A 17,667-nucleotide genomic window follows, 5' to 3' on the forward strand; every position below is an offset into this window, starting at 1 on the left:
AAAAGCGTTTGCTGGTGTGATCTGTGCTTCATAGCCTGCAGCATGCAGGTGCAGCCGCCGTGTGCTGGATGTGCCCTGCGCGCTCAGCAGGCTCCCGGGGCCGTGAGGAGATCAACGTGACAGCCGGCAGCGCCTCATGACAACAAACACGGACTCTACACACTCATCCACGCACAGGTGCACGTGGTTCTCCCCGCCGTGACCGCACTGTCGATACTGGAGCTCACCTACCTCCTGCATGTAGATATAATATAATCGATATAACACACTGCTGAATGTTGTGTATTATTATTACTATTCCTATTATTATTATTATTATCATCATCATTGTCATCGTTATTATTATTTCCTCTATTTTTAAATGAGCATTATCATGATTATCATTATGTTCTGTGGGGATGCTATCTAACTTGAAAGCAAAATAATTAGGCTTAAGAAGCTGCTATTGTTCCTACTTAAATAATGGATGTTGAATATAAAACTACAAACAAAAAACCGTTGACACACGCTGTCCAGAGTGCAGAGCTCATAATGTTTCTAAAACTTCAATGCATCATGAAACACTCAGCAGTGTCGTGTTGTATTGTCCCACTACAAGCAGTTCAAAGTGACGTTCGTTGCACTTGAAATGTTGTTGCTGTGTAAAAACCCTGCAGGATATTACGTATGCCTATCGCTACTATTGTGTTTTAATTGTGTTATTATTGTTTACTTCCTTTGGCAGCAGGGCACTATACCCACTCGCCTCTCGTGCCTCATGCCTGTTGAACTCCTGCACTGATCCGCTGCCAGCACGTTCCCCGGACCGTGGCGAGCTCAGCCTTGTTTCCATACACATCAGCATGGTGGTACACGGGATCCGACACGCGCCGCCCTCCGCTCTGACGTCCGCCGCCGTCCGCCCACTGAGGCTGCTCCTCGGCAGAAAGTGGGCCGTCCCTCCGCCGAGGATACAGCGCCGTTTAACACGTGAGCCTCATGTGAGAGAGGTAGGTCAGGCTGAGCTGAGAGTCAGAGGGTTTATTTAACTCGTCGCTCTGTCCTCCCCCACTTTCCCAACGCGCCACCAAAAGGGTTGCCTTCCTTCTGCGGCGGGAGCACGGCGTGGACATCGCAGGGACTAACTTGAAGCCATCTTCACACCCAAAATAACCTTTAAATCAGCGAGACGAGTATTACATGATAATTAATACACCGTTTTAAAAAAAAAAAGAAAGAAAAAAGCATTTTAGTGTATTTCACTAACTGCTGCTTTACAACTTTTTTTTCCATCGCGAGTAAATAAATGCGTGTTTATTTGTGACTGCACTGGAAAAGTACCGCGACTTTGACTGCGCAACTGGAGTAAGAAGAATGGAGCGAATTCCAAGCGCGCAACCACCTCCTCTGTCCAAACACCAGGCTGACATGTCAGACGTGCAGGGGTAAGTTCAACTTTGAAGAAATGCGTTTACTAGACTGTGTAGCCTTTTCCTCAGACGCACTTGATGTAATATTCACCAAACCATTACCTCATCCCTCACTGCTGTTCTGTTTTTTTTTTATTTCTTTAGGATGGATTTCCCGATGTATGTCTACAAACCCAGGCGAGGAATGAAGAGAGGAGAGGAGAGCAAGGTTGGTATTTTGTTTATTGCCAACTTGTTAAATTATAACCATAGAGATTTTATTGTAGGGTGTGAACTAACAAGGGAGGAATTATGCTGGCAGCATCCTCGTCCTGTAGCCCCTTAAATGGTTGACCCAAATTCTGCTATGACATAACTCCTGGAGTCCTCCCTATCGGTGTGACTGCCTCTGAGTGCGTGAATTAACCCAAACGGTGCCGTTTATTCCCGCAGGAAACCTACAAGCTGCCTCACAGACTCATTGAGAAGAAAAGGCGTGACCGGATAAACGAGTGCATCGCTCAGTTGAAAGATTTACTGCCAGAGCACCTGAAACTCACGGTAAGGTCACGCTTGTAGCTGGGAGGGATAATGGGATTTCACTGTACTGAGTGGCATGCACCATCGAGTGGCTGTTCAATGGTATTACATCCTCTGAGCTGCGTGCGTCAGCAGCCCGTGAGTTGCTGAGGAGGATGTGTCTTCTGTCATGTGACATTGTTTAAACTGAGGATTTGAAGAATTCAGATAAATCCGATACACAATAAAATGTAATTCTAATATAACCAATACTCCAGACTGCATATTATCTATGGAATTTATATTATCCCATATATTAAGTATTTCTCATGATTATTTTTGCCTTTGTGGTTGCTGCTGTGGTGTTGTGATGAGGGGACAGCCAAGATCATGAGTGCATGGGTAGCAAAGCTTAATGTCTATGTGTTGTATAAGAGGGGAGGATGTGCTGACTCGAGTGTGTGTGTGTGTTTCCTACAGACTCTGGGCCATCTGGAGAAGGCTGTGGTTTTAGAGCTCACGCTCAAGCATGTGAAGGCCCTCACCTCTCTTCTGGAGCAACAGCAGCAGAAGATCCTCGCTCTGCAGAACGGCATGCAAATTGGTGAGCTGCAGATCCCTGGCGCGTGCACACACACACACACACACACACACACACACATATGCATGTGGAACAGGATGGTTTTGTTGGACAGTATGCAAATTGCCAAGATGAATACTCAATGACAGGATTATGCAGAAGTACAGGCACACAAGTGACTTCAAATATAGAGAGACTAAAAATCTGCATTTCTGACTGTGTGGTGTTCTTGGTGTGTTCACAGAGCAGCCTCCTGTCAGCCAGGAGAAGTCAGAGGAGATGTTCCGCTCTGGCTTCCACATGTGTGCCAAGGAGATTCTTCAGTATCTGTCCAATCATGAGACTGATGGAGACTTCGCGCCATCCCATGTGATCAATCACCTCCACAAGTTGGCTGCAGAGGTGCTGCAAAGTCCGGTGCGACCCCGCACTCCTCTCAGCCCTCGACCTGAGGAAACCCCCGCCTACCACCAGCACCAACCTCACAAGGAGATGCCCACCAGCTTACCCCCTAAACCCAGCGAGGGCTACGGGAGGAACTGTGTGCCTGTCATCCAGCGGGCGTATGCTCCGCCGAGCAGCGAGCAGAGTGGCAGTGATACGGATACAGACAGTGGCTATGGAGGGGAGCTGGAGAAGGCTGAATCTGGGGCGCCACAGGGCCGTCCAGATTACTATGGTCAGGAGAGCCAGCTGAAGCGGGTGCTGGGCGAGAGGCAGAGCTCCAGCATCAAGCAGGAGGACGACGAGCCGCGCCACAAACGAGCCCGGGTGGAGTCGTCTGAAGATGAGCTGCTCTCAGGTGGAGAATCATCATCGTCCTCTAGCGGTTTCGGCAGCTACATGAGCGTATCCCCCAACCACCCGCCTACTCCACATCCCCTCTGCATGCCTTTCTACCTCATTCCACCTTCTGCTGCAGCCTACCTGCCAATGCTGGAGAAATGCTGGTACCCCGGGGCCGTGCCCATGCTCTACCCTGGCATGGGTGGTTCTTCACCGGCCATGTCCAGCGAAATACCGCCTCCACCTCAGCTAGTGTTGTCTCCCAGGGGAGGCTCTCCAGCTCCAGCCATATCTCAGACCCCCATGGACTCCCCTGCCCTCCTTCAGGCGCTAAAACAGGTACCACCCCTCAACCTGGAAACCAAAGACTGAGAGATAAGAGAACAGGGATGAAGAGGTGATCCTGTTCTTGTGCCCAGAGGCAGAGACAGTTGTAGGAATGAGAACATGACTGAGCCTTTCCATAATCCATCCTCATACCTGTCCTCTGTTCCTCAGCCTGGAGGTCAAACAGCAAACAAGAGAACTTGTAGAAATGATCAACAAGAGATGGAGGGTAAAACAACATCCATCCACACTTGGAGGATGCAAAGCTCTGGTTGAATGTTTAAAGCTCAGTGGTATTACTCAGTGCAAATGTATCATATAAACTGGACCTGCCCTGCACACTCAAACACACACACCAACACACACACACACACACACACACACACACACTTGGTTGAATGTAAAGAAAGATATGTTTTAGATGCTGCTGTTTAAAGTGTAAACGCCGATGACACTGATGCATCTCACGTGTAGCTGTTGCAATAGAGACACGCCATCTTTGTACTTTTAGAAAAAGTGTTGCCTCAAATGTTAGCGGTAAAATTTCACCCAAAGTTTGTTGCCTATGTCCTGTAGGTCACCCTTATCATCACTGAAAAATGCCCTTCAGACCAGACACTATGATGACTGGCACCGTAAAATACAAGGGTTTCCTCAAGCGTGTACAGACAAGAATAAGGGTACACCCAATGCACAGATGAAGGAATGGGCCACCACATGACCACCCTGAATGAGAAGTCTTGTTTTTCATTGACAAACAGACAGCTTAGATGGATTTTCTGTAATTATTGTTCATAGACTTCTTGTACATTTCTATTTTTGATACCTGTTCTTGCACTCTTGTCCCGTCCAGAGAGATAGAGGGAGGGCAGAGTGTGGACAATTGTACGTTGTGTACTCAGAAAAAAAAACTGTGTACATACTGTAGCACTGTGCTGGACCTGGTCTGCATACTCAACATCTGTTTCTGCTCAAGTCAAACCTGGTGTTTGTTCTTGCTGTTGCCTTTTACTTGTGAAAAACTGATCAATCTCAGATGTTTATTCTCTGTACTACGTATGAATACTGGAGTCAAAGGAGTCAGGAGAAGAGAAGTGAATGTAAAAGTTTTACCAGAAGACTAGTTTTCTATAGAAAGAGGTACTTGAGATTTTATATTTTGGGACCTACATGAAAGATGTTTGATGTACATATTTTGTCTATAAATGTTGATATACATTATATAAGTGTATTAATAAAGTATTTTTTTTCCCGTGGAAAATGGCTTCGACTGTATGTACATGAGCGAGAAGGAGAGCGTGTGTGAAAAGATCCAATGAAATCCAATCTGTTCAATTTTAGTTCTTTTACAGGCGCTACAACATTCATGTTACAGGGAACACTTATGTAATGGCAGATCTGTAGCCCGGCTCTCCTGCTGGCTAACCGTCTGTGCACTCTAATACAACAACAAGTAAATACATGCGTGAGTGTAAACAGTTCCAGTTAATCTCCTGAGGCAATAATCAGGATCCATCTGCATCTTGTCAACAGCCTTGACAGGGAGACATGTTTCTTATTGGCGGTATGATTCAATATGAAATGCTATGGTCCCAGAATTTCAACATCTCTCTCTTTATTTACGCTCCCAGCTCTATACCAGTACATCAACACATAGACAAATAAATCACAACAAGTACTTATCATCACAACTTGTACTAGCTATGTGATGGCACTTACAATCATCAAGGTGAAGATAACAACACGTTTGCATTTCTACTGCAAACAGGTCCAATGTTGATGCTCAACATTGCAAACTCTTCAACTACATATTAGTGTGTCCGCAATCATTTCGGGTCTATAGGAGTGTTGTTTCATTCCATACCTGTTTTGTTTGCACAAACTGAAGTCTAAGGTCCGTAACCTGCACCCTATGTGTCATTAGTTTTCAAGCAGATTTTAGAGGTGTAGTTCAACCATTATTTCTGCCAGTTAACAATTTTCTATTGTTAAATAATGCTTTTAACCCATAAGAACCCAGACCCATTTCCCCTCAAAGGAAAATTATGGGGAATACACCACAGACCAGGTGGACCACATTGAAGACATTTCTGATGTGTTTTTTTATACTACCCCTTAATGTCAAAGATCTGTGATGGTACATATACGTTACATTGGGCGTTTATGGTAAATTTACTTGTTTTATTGTTTTATATTAATTTGTTCAAGAAATATGGTCAAAACAGGTTGACTGTATACAGGACACACTATTAAAGCATTAGAATCGTTAAATGGGTTTTAACTTACCTTTAGTATCAAAATACAGGCTTTTTGAAATGAGTTGCTTCCTTCACTTGTGTTTACATGTCACACCACCATTTTGAAAAGGTCCTGACCTGTCACAGTCACATGACTGTGACATGACCACCACACCAGGATGTTTCGTATATGTCGCTTAGGGACTTAATGAGTTAAGATCAAGCACAAAGCTGTATAAGGAAGATTCTGGGGCCTTTGAAGTGTGTGTTACACTGGTGTCACCATGGGTTCTTATGGGTTAACACTCATCTCAGTAGTTGGGTCCTGGAGGCCTAGTGATTAAGACACGTACAGAGCAACCACAATATCTCCGGTTTGACCTTTGTTTCACGTCATACCCATCTCCCCCTCCCTAATTGTTTCCTGTCTGTTTCTGTTTCTGTCAATCTGTCCAATTAAGGGCAAAAATGACACCAACAAAAGAATCTTTCAGTTTGCCAATTTCAGTACTATTTTTGCCATGAAGTTCAGGCGCCCAGATTTATTTAGTCCTTCAAAAACAATTACATTTATTTGATCAAATATGTGGCAATTAAATGTGTATTGGTGTCTAAAGGATGTACTTCAGGAAAGGTCTGTTAACCAGGCAGTGGTCAAAAGTTTCACCACTGACACTGCTGTAGCTCTCTCCCAGTGCTCCTGAACATTGTTATGTTTACAAGCTATTTTCACATTTTGACTTCATATTCTTAAAGAGGCTGAAAGACCAGATCAACCAGGTGTTGCTGAAGATGTACAAACATCTGGATAAGGACTGCCAATTCTTTCCTACTTCTTTTCCTTCCCCCAGAAAGGCTTTGGTGTAAACATTTAGTTTGATCACTAAGCCTTTATTGCCACCTGCTGGGGATTTAAAATATCTACATCCTGTTGGTAACTTAATACAAAGCTGGTTATTTTTACGCATCTTTCACAGTGGAGACACATAGATGAACTCTTTTTGTTTGTTTGTTTGTTTTAATACAAATTAACTTCAACAAAATATCAATTGCTGTTCCATTCACAACATAATCATAAAACATATACATATTTAGATTCCAGTCAGCCAAAATGAGACATGATGTACTGTTGTCTCAAGTTTCTACAAATCTGATGACATCAGAATAATTTGACTGATGCTACAATCACATCACAATTCTGCACATATGGGCTTAAATGTTTAACCACTGATATGTTGTTCATTAGGCTCAAACCCATTAAAATATAGATAAATAAACAATGTTGTTGCTGACAAAACCTCTTCAGCACTTCCTACTGTTTGCTTTCCATCTTCTTAACACTCAACACCACTAGTGTTTATGTTCACCTGCGCACTCTCTTTTATATTTGGCCATGCTTTGTCTTCCAGGGCGGAGGAATAACTGGTGTCTGTGGACGCTGAGATGAGAGGACAAGTTTGGATTACGACAGGCAGTGCTTCCAGCCACAATGTTTGGTCGCAAGCTATAGACCTCCAGGGTAGGAAGGGGACCCCGGAGTGAAGGAAAGACCCGGGTAGAAGTCCTGTGTTGGGGCTCAAAAGCTGTCTGGGGAAGGAAGGATCTGGAGTTGCGTGATCCATGGCCTGGGCTGGGCAGAGATATACAATCTGACATGCTGTGAGGGGGGCTGAGGGAAAAGGAAAGGCTCCGCGGGACCAGAGTTGCCCCATTGGCACCAAGACTCAAACCCAAACGTCGCGCTTTCCTCTGAGGTTCAGTCTGTACCACCAAAGGCTGTTCAGATGCCAGACTGCGACGGGACCTGTGAACACAGGAGGTATTCTGAACTTCTGTTCTCCCCTCGCGTTCCCTCTTTGGAGATGTTGATGTCAGCTGCCTCTTCTTCTCTCCAACAGCTCGGTTCTCCTTGCCTGAATGGCGAAAAGCAGAGACTGCAGAGGACTTCTGACCTGATGGTTTATGTGTCGATTCAGCCTCTTCTGGAGATGACTGGTCTGAAGGGAACTGGATGGTGAGAGCTGGGTTAGAAATAACCGTTTGTCTATGAAGTGGAGGTCTGGATCGCCGTATGGGGGCTCCTTCCACCAGCAGGTTCACTCCAACATACTGAGGAACTTCAACTGCAGCCTGGGAGGGTGATAAAGTAAAACTTAAATTCATTTATTATTCAGTGGAATTCCCCTGGAAATGAGCACATATTGCCTCTACGCATGACATGTAAAGATATTCCAACCTGTTTGTAGATTAGCTGGAAACCCCCGGTGTAAGCACTAGGATCAGTCCGTCGGTCGAGCACAACCCTCAGCGTGTCCAGCTGCACAGCAGGGCAGAGGCGAGCAGTCACAGCGGTGGAACAGGCCATAGTCGGACTGGCATTGATCTCCAGAAGCCAAGGCCTCAGATCTCTGCCCAACATAAAGTCGGCTCCGTAGAGCTCAAAGCTTGCCTTGCGGGCCTCGACCAGGTCCTGGGATGTCTGCAGGGCACGGACCACCGCTTGCTGCATGCCTGGGACCACCACTGACTCCCACTCTGCCCCATGGCCCTGCTGCTGCAGGAAAGCCCTAAACTGAGAGCAGGACCACATATTGTCCTCAGGCACTCCTGGATGGCGGTCACAGGATGGCTGGAAGTGCTTCTGGATGGAGTTGTTGCACAGGTGGACTGAGCTGAGGAAAAGAACAAAGGAGGTAAGTTCATGACAATAAGTGTAAAATGTGCTTTGAATAGAATCTGTACATTTACTCCTACTTGCATTGTTAAATCTATCCCTCCACAAAGCACTAGCCACAAGATACAGTAAAGGTCAAGTACATCATTTGTTTTTCTCTTTTGTCTGACCTGTCCAGAGTTTGTGTTGAGTAGGGCTGAGTGGAGAACCGTAGGTAGCACTCTCTGTAGAACCAGACAGTCAGAGGGTTCCAGTCGGTGACGAGGAACCACTGACGAAGGTCAAACTTGGTGCCATGGACCAACAGAGGACGTTCCAGGTATTTCTGAACCACCCACTTACTCTCCTTAGTCAGGGCTCTGTCACTGTCCACAAGTGCCAAAATCTCATCCAGGCGATTCATGCACATAATACCTGGGTGGTTGTTGTGGCGTGGAGAAGAAAAAACAAACAAATTAATATTGCATTATTGGCTGCAACAATTTCAGGGAGAGGACATGGTGTTTCTGATGGCCTCCTCAACAAATAGCGGGCTAACATTCCTTCATCATACTGAAGCTGAGGGGAATTGTTTATTTTTTCCATTTAAATATACAAAAAGGAGGCCGTAGTAACACCTACATGTCACAGTTCACGTGGCAACCATAATATTCAACAGCATAACAGTGTATAGAGAGAATAGAGAGGAAGTAAAAGATTATGTAACTATTATTTCATTATCATTACAAAAAAAAAGCCTCACCTCGTCCTCTTGACTTGGCTCCTGGTTTGATGATCCAGATGTTTTTTAGTCCATCTGTATCCCACTGGGGGCAAACCTGCTGCAGTCTGATTAACATGGCCTGGCAACGCTCCACAAACACGCTGCTACCCCTGATCAACGCACCTTCACTACGCACAAACGTCAGACTCACAGATTGAGCTTATTAATGTACAGATGTCCACCCAACAGTTTAGAAAAAGAAGGAAAGGCAGCTTTACATTTGCTACGTTTTTATGTGTGAAAATAGACAGTATTATTCTGAAGGTGGAGCTCAATGATGTCTGTTTGCATGTGTTTATTCCCAAAATGGCACAACAGGGCTATATCTATATGTACCAACTGCCAAAACAGTGTGCTATAAATATTAGCATGCGGTATCATGTGTATTTTATGGTATTTGTATATTTGTATATAGAAGTGTGGAACTGGGACATGCTGTATACTTTAATGCAAACCCTAAACCTAACTGACACTGACACCAAACTGAGTGAACCTCACCTGATAAGAACTTTTGTTTTCTTTAAGATACATTTTAGGGTGAGTTTTTAATGACCTATATTCATTTGATGAGCTGCCTTAAAATGTCAGTACTGTGGATAAATTAAGTGTGGATCGTTCTAGCAAACCCATGAAGCTCCCAGAAAACATACTCACTGCACAACCATGTAGTAGTCTTGCAGAAACTCTGCCCACTGCTGTTCTTCCACTGAGGGGGGTGTTTCTACATTTACATCAATGTCGCTGTGCTCTAAAACACTGAGAAACTCTTGACACACGTGTAAAGCCACGTCGATCATTCCTGGACCAACAAACCAACTCTTTGCATTGTCCAAATCTGCGGAGAGACACAAGATTAGTATCATGGAGTTTGTTCCATTCTCCTTGACCCGCACTTCATATCATGGCCTGGTCATCATTTTCAAAGATGCTTTTTATATTCATTTTGCATCTATTACCATCAGAGACACAGTTTTTGGCTTTTTGTGGCTCGCCCTCCGCTCCGTCTCTCCTCCATCGACTTGTCTCAACCACATGCTGCAGCAGGCTGGTGCAGGCTGTCCTTCTGAAATCCTCTTCATTGTCATAGAAAACAGAACAAGAGGACAAGAGCACAAGAGAGAGAAAGAGCACATGACAAGTCCACTTATAACCACCATTTGCACTTGCATCTCTTATCCAGATATGATTTTTCTCATGTTCCATTTACACCCGGACACCTCGTTGCATCTTTGAAAGAGCAAGATTTTGGCCGTGTGTTAATAGAGCCGTACAGCCGACCTATGAATGCATGCTTTTCATCCTCTGCCCCAAGCCTGTAGCATCTTGGGAAGAAGGTGTCAGGATCAGCTGTATCGAACCACTGGAGGTTACGCAGGTTCACACAGAGCCCCACCTGAAAGAAGCAGAAATATATACATTGGAGACAGAGAGTACTAGTTGACCTATGGCCAAAGTTGAGCAACTTGCTGGTCAATCATTAGAAACTCTTTAGAGATGAAACCTTGGTAGTAAACGTCCCAGAATTTGCGTAGTGATTGGTCATTTGCTCATGCCGTAAGGAGCGGCAGTCTATGTAATCCCGACGTGTTGTCCAATAGAGATATGTTGTTTCATTTCGAACCAGGCGAGACTACAAAAGGGTTGAGGAAACACTAAGTTAGTGAGCTGACTGAGCTGGAATACACACCATGCTGCATAAAAGAATGATGTAATGCGAGAATAACAATAACAGGACATTCGACTGCGTTCAGACGGTGCAAGATGTCAGTGTCATGTTGGTCCACTTGACTGTTATCTTACCATGAGGTCATACATGTCATCAAGGTTCTCCTCTTTCTCGCCTTCATCCACTCTCTCTGTAAAGAGATAAGTAAAAGCTGTGTGTGTGTGTGTGTGTGTGTGTGTGTGTGTGTGCACGTGGGCTTTCATGTGTACAAGGGAGTGTTAAAAGGGTAGGGGTCCATGTTATAGGCTGGTGTCTGTAATGTGGTGCACAATGTATCATTTATCAGGTGTAGGGGTATCCACCTATCTAAACAGGTGCTCCAATTACATATACGTTAACCCCTCCTGCACTTTTAGCTTTGACAGTACAATAGTACTTCATTAGTAATACTGTGTGCAGGGTCTTATACTACACACCCATTCTTTTCCCAGTATCTCAATCATTTCTTCAAAGCCGTTTTCCACAGGCTTTGAGACTAGTTAGATTTCAGTGTATTTAATGGCCTCTTGTTTTCTCAAAATAAATGTCAGATTCGCTAGCTCTCTCAAGACCCATTGTCTCACCAGTAACATCAGCACTGACATCACCATCATCACCATCCTCCTCCTCATCGCCATGGCAATGAGGCCCTCTCTGGGCAGGACGGGGCAAACGGCGTTCCACCCACCCTCTGGCCCATAAGGCAGCACGGATCACAGGATAGGGTCCCTGCACTGAAAACACTTTCCTCAACTGAAAATGAGTGGAAGAGAGATAGAAAGAGTGAAACAGGACACATAGCACATAAGAGGATAGTGGGAAAAATATGCAGAGGTGTTACCGTCAAGTCTGGCTTGTACATATAATCACCTTCACTGCTTTCTCCACCAGCGTTTTAGCTGTTTTTAGCCTGTCTGGCTTGATCGCTGGCAGGCTCGGCACACTGCGACGTAGCCTCCCTTCCACTGGAGCCACTGTGGATTGTAACACTGAGACATACTGCTTGGTCAATTTTCAATATAAAGTAACTGTGTGCATAGACATATGCGTTTATTTGTATTTGCAGATGTCTGTTCACTCACCTGGCATTTGCTGCATGTCCCTTTTATATAGCTCTCTCTTCAGCTGAACAACAGTTGTCTGGGGACAGTAATATGTTGAACAGCATTATTTTCACATCATCATATTGAAGGATATAAAATCATACTGATAATCATATGTTATATGATAGATAGATAGATAGATAGATAGATAGATGTGTTCTACCCATTTTCAAATAAACCTTTTCACTGTCAGACCAACAACTTGTAATAATGGTCTCCTCTGGTATGGCACGTGGCACCCACTTTGTCTCTGTAGCTACTGAAGAAGGATGTAAATTGGGTCAAGCAGGCATCTAAATCTGGACAGAGCTGACTGAGGCTGTCATAGCTTCACATTGACATACCCATGCGCACACGGGCAGACATGCAGTTCATACGCATGCACAAAACTTAAAAAAGCCTGTAGCGTTGTTCTATGGAAACACATCTACACTAGATTAGACATAAAGACTGTTCCTAAAATACATCTCAAACAAAAACAGGAGAGACTTTTTTTAAGATACAGACCTAATGTTGTCACCTCCCCAGTGACCCGACCACTCAGTCCACAGACTCGCTCAGTCCTGCTTCCTTCATGCTCCCGCAGACCGTTCCCATAACAACCGTGCATGCTCCCACAGAATGTTTATAGTTGCCATAACAACCGTACCCAGGAGAAACAGGATGCCATGCAGGTCTATGAAAAAATCTACCACCTTTAGCCATGCGTTGAGGAAAGTGGATCACTTATCTGACGCTATCAGTTGCAGTGTAGCTTACACGTGTAGGCGACAAGCACAAGAACCATCGATAGCAACGATACACCGTTTGTGAGGACATATCTTATTGCAATCTGAACTCAGCGCTCGGTGAACTATAGCCACCAACTGGCTGAGGAGGGTCAGCCTGCTGAGCTTAATCCAATCAAGTGTTTGACAACGTGGCAGGTGCACTCTCATATTTGTTTTGATGGAAAAAGTTCATGCTGAGGCCAATGTGGAGGCAAAAGACTACGTGACTTGTTGACGCTCAGTTTGATGTATTTTGCTTACTTATAAATATAGGCAACCATCTGCAGTGGTTAAAGAGAAACTGTCTGTCCTCAATCTTCAATAATAAGCCCGTCACTCTGTCAGACATGTGCCTACATGTATTGTAACAAATATATCCAGCTTTGCGCAATGCTTTATCTTCCCACAAGGTGGCGTCCAAGGCTTTCTAGTGTGTTCTAGTGTGTGTTTACAGGATCAATCAGATCTGTACTGTCGCTGTCCTTGTTCTCCTCTTTCATCTTATGTACTCACTGCTCACTTTTGCATTCATGTTTTACTACTGACGTCTATATCGCCACGCCATTTCATGTCTAGTAGGGGCAATATCATCTATATTGTATCAACCCTGCAATTTCACACAGTTTTTCAGTGGTGGAGGACTTCACTTACAAGTACTTAAGTACAATTTTGAGGTGCTTGTACTTGTATTTCCATTTTATCCCACTTTATACATACATACTACTCCACCACATTTCAGAGGGAAATATTGTACTTTTAAATGTTAGTTTTTGGTAACTTAAATGTTTTGGGGGTTTTTCCATACACAGCTCATCAAAATCTTGGCACTGATATAGATAGTTAATATTTGCTCCACCTCAGGCTGCTTCATCAATATAATATAATAATAATATAATATCATATGATATTATATAATAAAATAACATAAACCTCTGAAATGTTTATATTATTATTTAATATAAAGAATAAGGGATCTAGGAATCTACTTCTTCTTCCACCAAAGAAAATTAAAAAAGTAAAGAAAATAAACATAAGCTAAGTAAAGATAATGTTTTCTAGTTTTATAGCTGTATGGATGCAAGTGTCCAATAAAAGTAAAAAGAAAGCTGAACCATTTGTTGAGCACAGTGGTCACAGTCCAGCACATCTTCGCAGCTGAAACGCTGCCAAAGTGGACATTGTATAGAGTGATATAGAGTGACGTCGCTCTATAAGCTTATAATAGTCTTGGCTTTATTGTGTTGGGTAGCAGCAGTGCGCCGCAGCCCGTTGTGCGCCTCTGCGCTCTGATTGGCTGAGGCTGCAGTGATGCTCGCTGCATCCTGCTCCTACAGCCAGGGCAGGAGGGAGGGGAGCTGGAAGCGCGGCCGGGAAATCATCATAACACGGGGGGGCAAAATTATCATTTTCACCGTTTTCCTCATCTGGAAGAGATGTTTTACACTCAACATGTCTGCAGAAACAGAAGTAGGCCTAGCTGCTGTTAGCAACTCGTGACTGCTTCCTCCAAAACGTCCTGAGAAAGCGCTGAGAGGCTCATCAGCCCCCCGAGAAAGTCTCACCTTTACACTCCGTGAGCGTTGAGCAGGCTAAGCCAAAGGCCACGAGCATGCCCGTCAACGACCCCGAGAGCATCTTAAGCTACCAGGTAAAGTGCCCTTTAAATGTCTAATGCATGGCGCGTTGCTTTGACACCACGCACAGACCAGTCTGCACACAAGCTCCAACTACTGCAACCCTCAGTTTGAAATTCTCTGCTCTGATAGAAATCCATCATTTACTGCTGGAATGATGGACTGTGTCATATTCTAGGAACTATTTAATGACAAAAATGATCACACATGTTTTCTCTACATTTATCCATACATGTTGCGATGTTTTAAATGTACCCGTTTTTTTTTTGCATATTTAATGTTTAAACGGACTCAATAAATGTTATCCCAAGATCCTAAGTTGTATCAGAGTTCTCACCCTGCGGAATGATGCTGTGTGCGGAGGATGTTGTTGATATTGTTATTCTGAGGCGCTAACACGTGCAGTAATTCCGGAGAGCGTGTCACATTGCAGTGCACTCAGAAATCTGTTCCTCGAGCATACATACATATGTTGTGGCCACATTAATGTGATATTGCAGCAGATTATTGATCAGAGATCGATACATTTTAAACACAGCGCCCGTTAAAACGCCCCTCTGCTCCCCCTGAAGTCGCGTGTGTGTGTGTGTGAGGAATAACAGGAATGTTGCAGTTTGCTGGATTTTCAGATGCCTCTTGCTTAGACGGCGTGTTGTTTTCTCAGTTACCCTCAAATGACCTTGACGCCATCCCTACGCCGTGCACCATACAGTGCTGAGTGTCTACTTCCATACATGATCGTCATTAGCCAATCCTCGCGGCAGGGGGGAGGACAGCCATGTGGTCAAGTGAGGTTTGAAGGAGGAAATGGCAGGATCCTTAAAGTCCTGTTGATGTGTGATCCATTATCAGATCCTTTGGTCAGCTGATGAGACAGAGGTGAAGGAGGAACCAGTGAGGACAAATGGGCCACTGAGCACACCAGTGCCCAGGGATGTTTATTCAAGCTGGCATGCAGTAATGTTTGTTTGGTTTGATTATAACTACCATGGCATACAGTATAACAGCGCAAAGGACTTAGTGTAGCCTACCTCAACAGAGTCATGCCATCATGGTGATTTATAATAACATCCTGTCAGAGGGCAGGAGACAGATGGAGAAGGACCAGAGGTGAGCTGGGAAGTCTCTGATATGATTATACAGCTTTCAGACAGGGAGGGGAAACTGCCTGTGAGGCTCACCCTTCAAACTTAAGGGTGATGCCAGTTTACTGTCACTACAGAAAACCTCCACTGTTGTTGTGGTGGTCTGGTCAGTCAGCTTGGACCAGGATCTTTGCAGCTTGGACCAGGATCTTTGCCATGCTCCCCACCTGAAACCTGTTTAAATGTTCCAAAGCACTGCTGAGGTGTCCCAAGTAATGGGAAAGGTATTTAGATCATTTGCTTGAGTAAAACAGCAATATGAAGATGTTAAAATACTCAGTTAGCCTACAAAGTAAAGTTCTGCATTCACAATTGTACTTAATTAAATGTGAGTGAAATGTATCAAAAGCAGACGGTAGGCGCACATGCAGCAGGGCACCTGTGCACAATGTTAGATTACTGATGTGTTCACTTGTGAGCAGCACTTTGCAGCATTAATGTTGTAGGTGATACAAGTGGCCATAAGCTTACATAATACCTGCATACACTATATTAGGGCTCTAATGATAATTTTCCAGATTAATAATTTGCTCTATAAAATGTCAGAAAATACTGGGAAAAAAGCCCATCACAAACTCCTAAAGCTCAAGGCGATGTCTTCAGATTCCTGGTTTTGTCTGACCAACAGTCCAAAACCTAAAGATAAAAAGTTTACATTATTATAAAACACAGAAAAGATGAAAATGCTCACAACTGTGAAGCTGAGAATGTTTTCCAGTTTGCTAGGAAAAATGACATCTTCAAAATAATAATTCAGATAATAACTTTTCTGTTAATCGATTACTTGATTGATCAATTAATTGTTTCAGCTATATTACATAATATTCTGCTGAGTAGTTTCATCTATAGTAATACATTTTATAGTACACATACATCATTTTATAGTAATACATCACATTTCTGCATGTTTCGCATGTTCTTTTTCTCTGCAAAGATACTGTAAATATAGGGCGGTAAAAGTACAATATGTAAATGTGTGTATTTGTTGTGTATTTCCAAAAGTATTTGTAAAGAAGTACTGTTCTAAAACTGTACAAAAAGACTTATTCAGCTGAAGTAGTATGTAGTTACATTTGTGCCTCATTCCTGAATGTGCAATGGGACATTTTGAGCACAGAAAAAAAAATCAATTTTGAACTCAATGCATTTATTACTGTGTTTCATATTAGCCACATAAGTGCAAAGTCCTCTTTCACTCAGTTTCACTCAGTTTTACTCAGTTTTACTCATTTCCCCTCTTAATGTCCCTGCTCTGTGGGAGCTCACAGGTTTGTCTGCAGTGTGTCTCAATTCCAGCCAATAAGGAAACTGCAGTAGGTAATGTCTGATTGGCTGTTTTTTCTCCAATTTGATTGCTAGTAGTATCAGTGGTTACTAAGGGAGTAAGGAAGCACTAGATGAAAGGTAAGCAGCAAACAGTCAGGGCATTATAATCATTAATGTAGTGCCTTGAAAAAACTTGCCTCTAATTTTGTTTTAACTCAGTAGCACAGGTGTAGAGCTCTGAGTTGAGTCTGATATTTATATAGCTAGCTGACTTTATTGACTGATATAAATAAATTCACCTTACAGCATTCTTATAAAATGAGATGTCCCACAAAATCATGTGTTAGAATTAGACCTATTTCAATTTACAGTGAAAGTTAAAGCTATTATTATTAATGATTATAATGCCTTCGCTGTGTATCTGGAATCATCAAGTTAGCCAAATAGTTTAGTTCACTATTGTTCATCTGGCTGAACTTAGCCAGCGACCTATCACGATAGCCAGGTTGCAATATGGTACCGACAGTAAACAATGAGAATATCTCACATATGTAATTGCTGCCAAAGAAGGGTAGCAAATCTAAGTATATAAAGCAAACCCCAAGAGAAGTAATGCATATGCAAATACATCTAATGCCATACTGCTGCTTCTTATCTGCCAAGACGACAGTCAATATTATTCTTTGGATGTAATTATTCTGTAAATGTTTGATACTGTTCACTGATCACTCCTATTGACTGTTTAATCACTGAGACCCCTCATCATTTCA

General features: G+C 43.4%; 2 protein-coding genes across 3 annotated transcripts; one reads left to right on the forward strand and one right to left on the reverse strand.

The window, feature by feature from the left end:
- Positions 1-998: 998 nt before the first annotated feature.
- LOC139283045 (class E basic helix-loop-helix protein 40-like) lies at positions 999-4,850 on the forward strand. 2 transcript variants are annotated; one of them, XM_070902986.1, is made up of 5 exons: positions 999-1,424; positions 1,554-1,617; positions 1,842-1,949; positions 2,388-2,533; positions 2,748-4,850. In XM_070902986.1, exons 1-5 carry the CDS (start codon positions 1,354-1,356, stop codon positions 3,643-3,645), a joined length of 1,287 nt encoding a protein of 428 aa, XP_070759087.1. In that variant the 5' UTR covers positions 999-1,353; the 3' UTR covers positions 3,646-4,850. The 2 variants fall into 2 exon arrangements, with proteins under 2 accessions (XP_070759087.1, XP_070759086.1); XM_070902985.1 differs by having other exon boundaries at positions 2,388-2,511; positions 2,732-4,850.
- Positions 4,851-7,187: 2,337 nt separating this feature from the next.
- On the reverse strand, positions 7,188-12,077 carry ttll3 (tubulin tyrosine ligase-like family, member 3). Its single transcript, XM_070902756.1, has 12 exons — positions 12,062-12,077; positions 11,850-11,968; positions 11,564-11,732; positions 11,075-11,130; positions 10,776-10,904; positions 10,553-10,667; positions 10,231-10,347; positions 9,929-10,109; positions 9,254-9,402; positions 8,682-8,925; positions 8,074-8,509; positions 7,188-7,967 (listed from the first exon to the last, which is right to left on the reverse strand). The coding sequence occupies exons 1-12, from the start codon at positions 12,075-12,077 to the stop codon at positions 7,188-7,190; spliced, it is 2,511 nt and encodes an 836-aa protein (XP_070758857.1).
- Positions 12,078-17,667: the final 5,590 nt, after the last annotated feature.

Source organism: Enoplosus armatus, chromosome 3 (genome assembly GCF_043641665.1).
Source record: "Enoplosus armatus isolate fEnoArm2 chromosome 3, fEnoArm2.hap1, whole genome shotgun sequence".
Lineage (NCBI taxonomy): Eukaryota > Metazoa > Chordata > Actinopteri > Centrarchiformes > Enoplosidae > Enoplosus > Enoplosus armatus.

Coding starts and splice junctions, on each gene's coding strand:
- LOC139283045 (XM_070902986.1), top strand. CDS start 1,354: ATGGAGCGAATTCCAAGCGCGCAACCACCTCCTCTGTCCAAACACCAG. Junction 1,425..1,553: donor GACATGTCAGACGTGCAGGG/GTAAGTTCAACT, acceptor TTATTTCTTTAG/GATGGATTTCCCGATGTATG. Junction 1,618..1,841: donor AGAGAGGAGAGGAGAGCAAG/GTTGGTATTTTG, acceptor TTATTCCCGCAG/GAAACCTACAAGCTGCCTCA.
- ttll3 (XM_070902756.1), bottom strand. Junction 10,905..11,074: donor ATGACATGTATGACCTCATG/GTAAGATAACAG, acceptor ACCCTTTTGTAG/TCTCGCCTGGTTCGAAATGA. Junction 10,668..10,775: donor CTGGGACGTTTACTACCAAG/GTTTCATCTCTA, acceptor TGCTTCTTTCAG/GTGGGGCTCTGTGTGAACCT.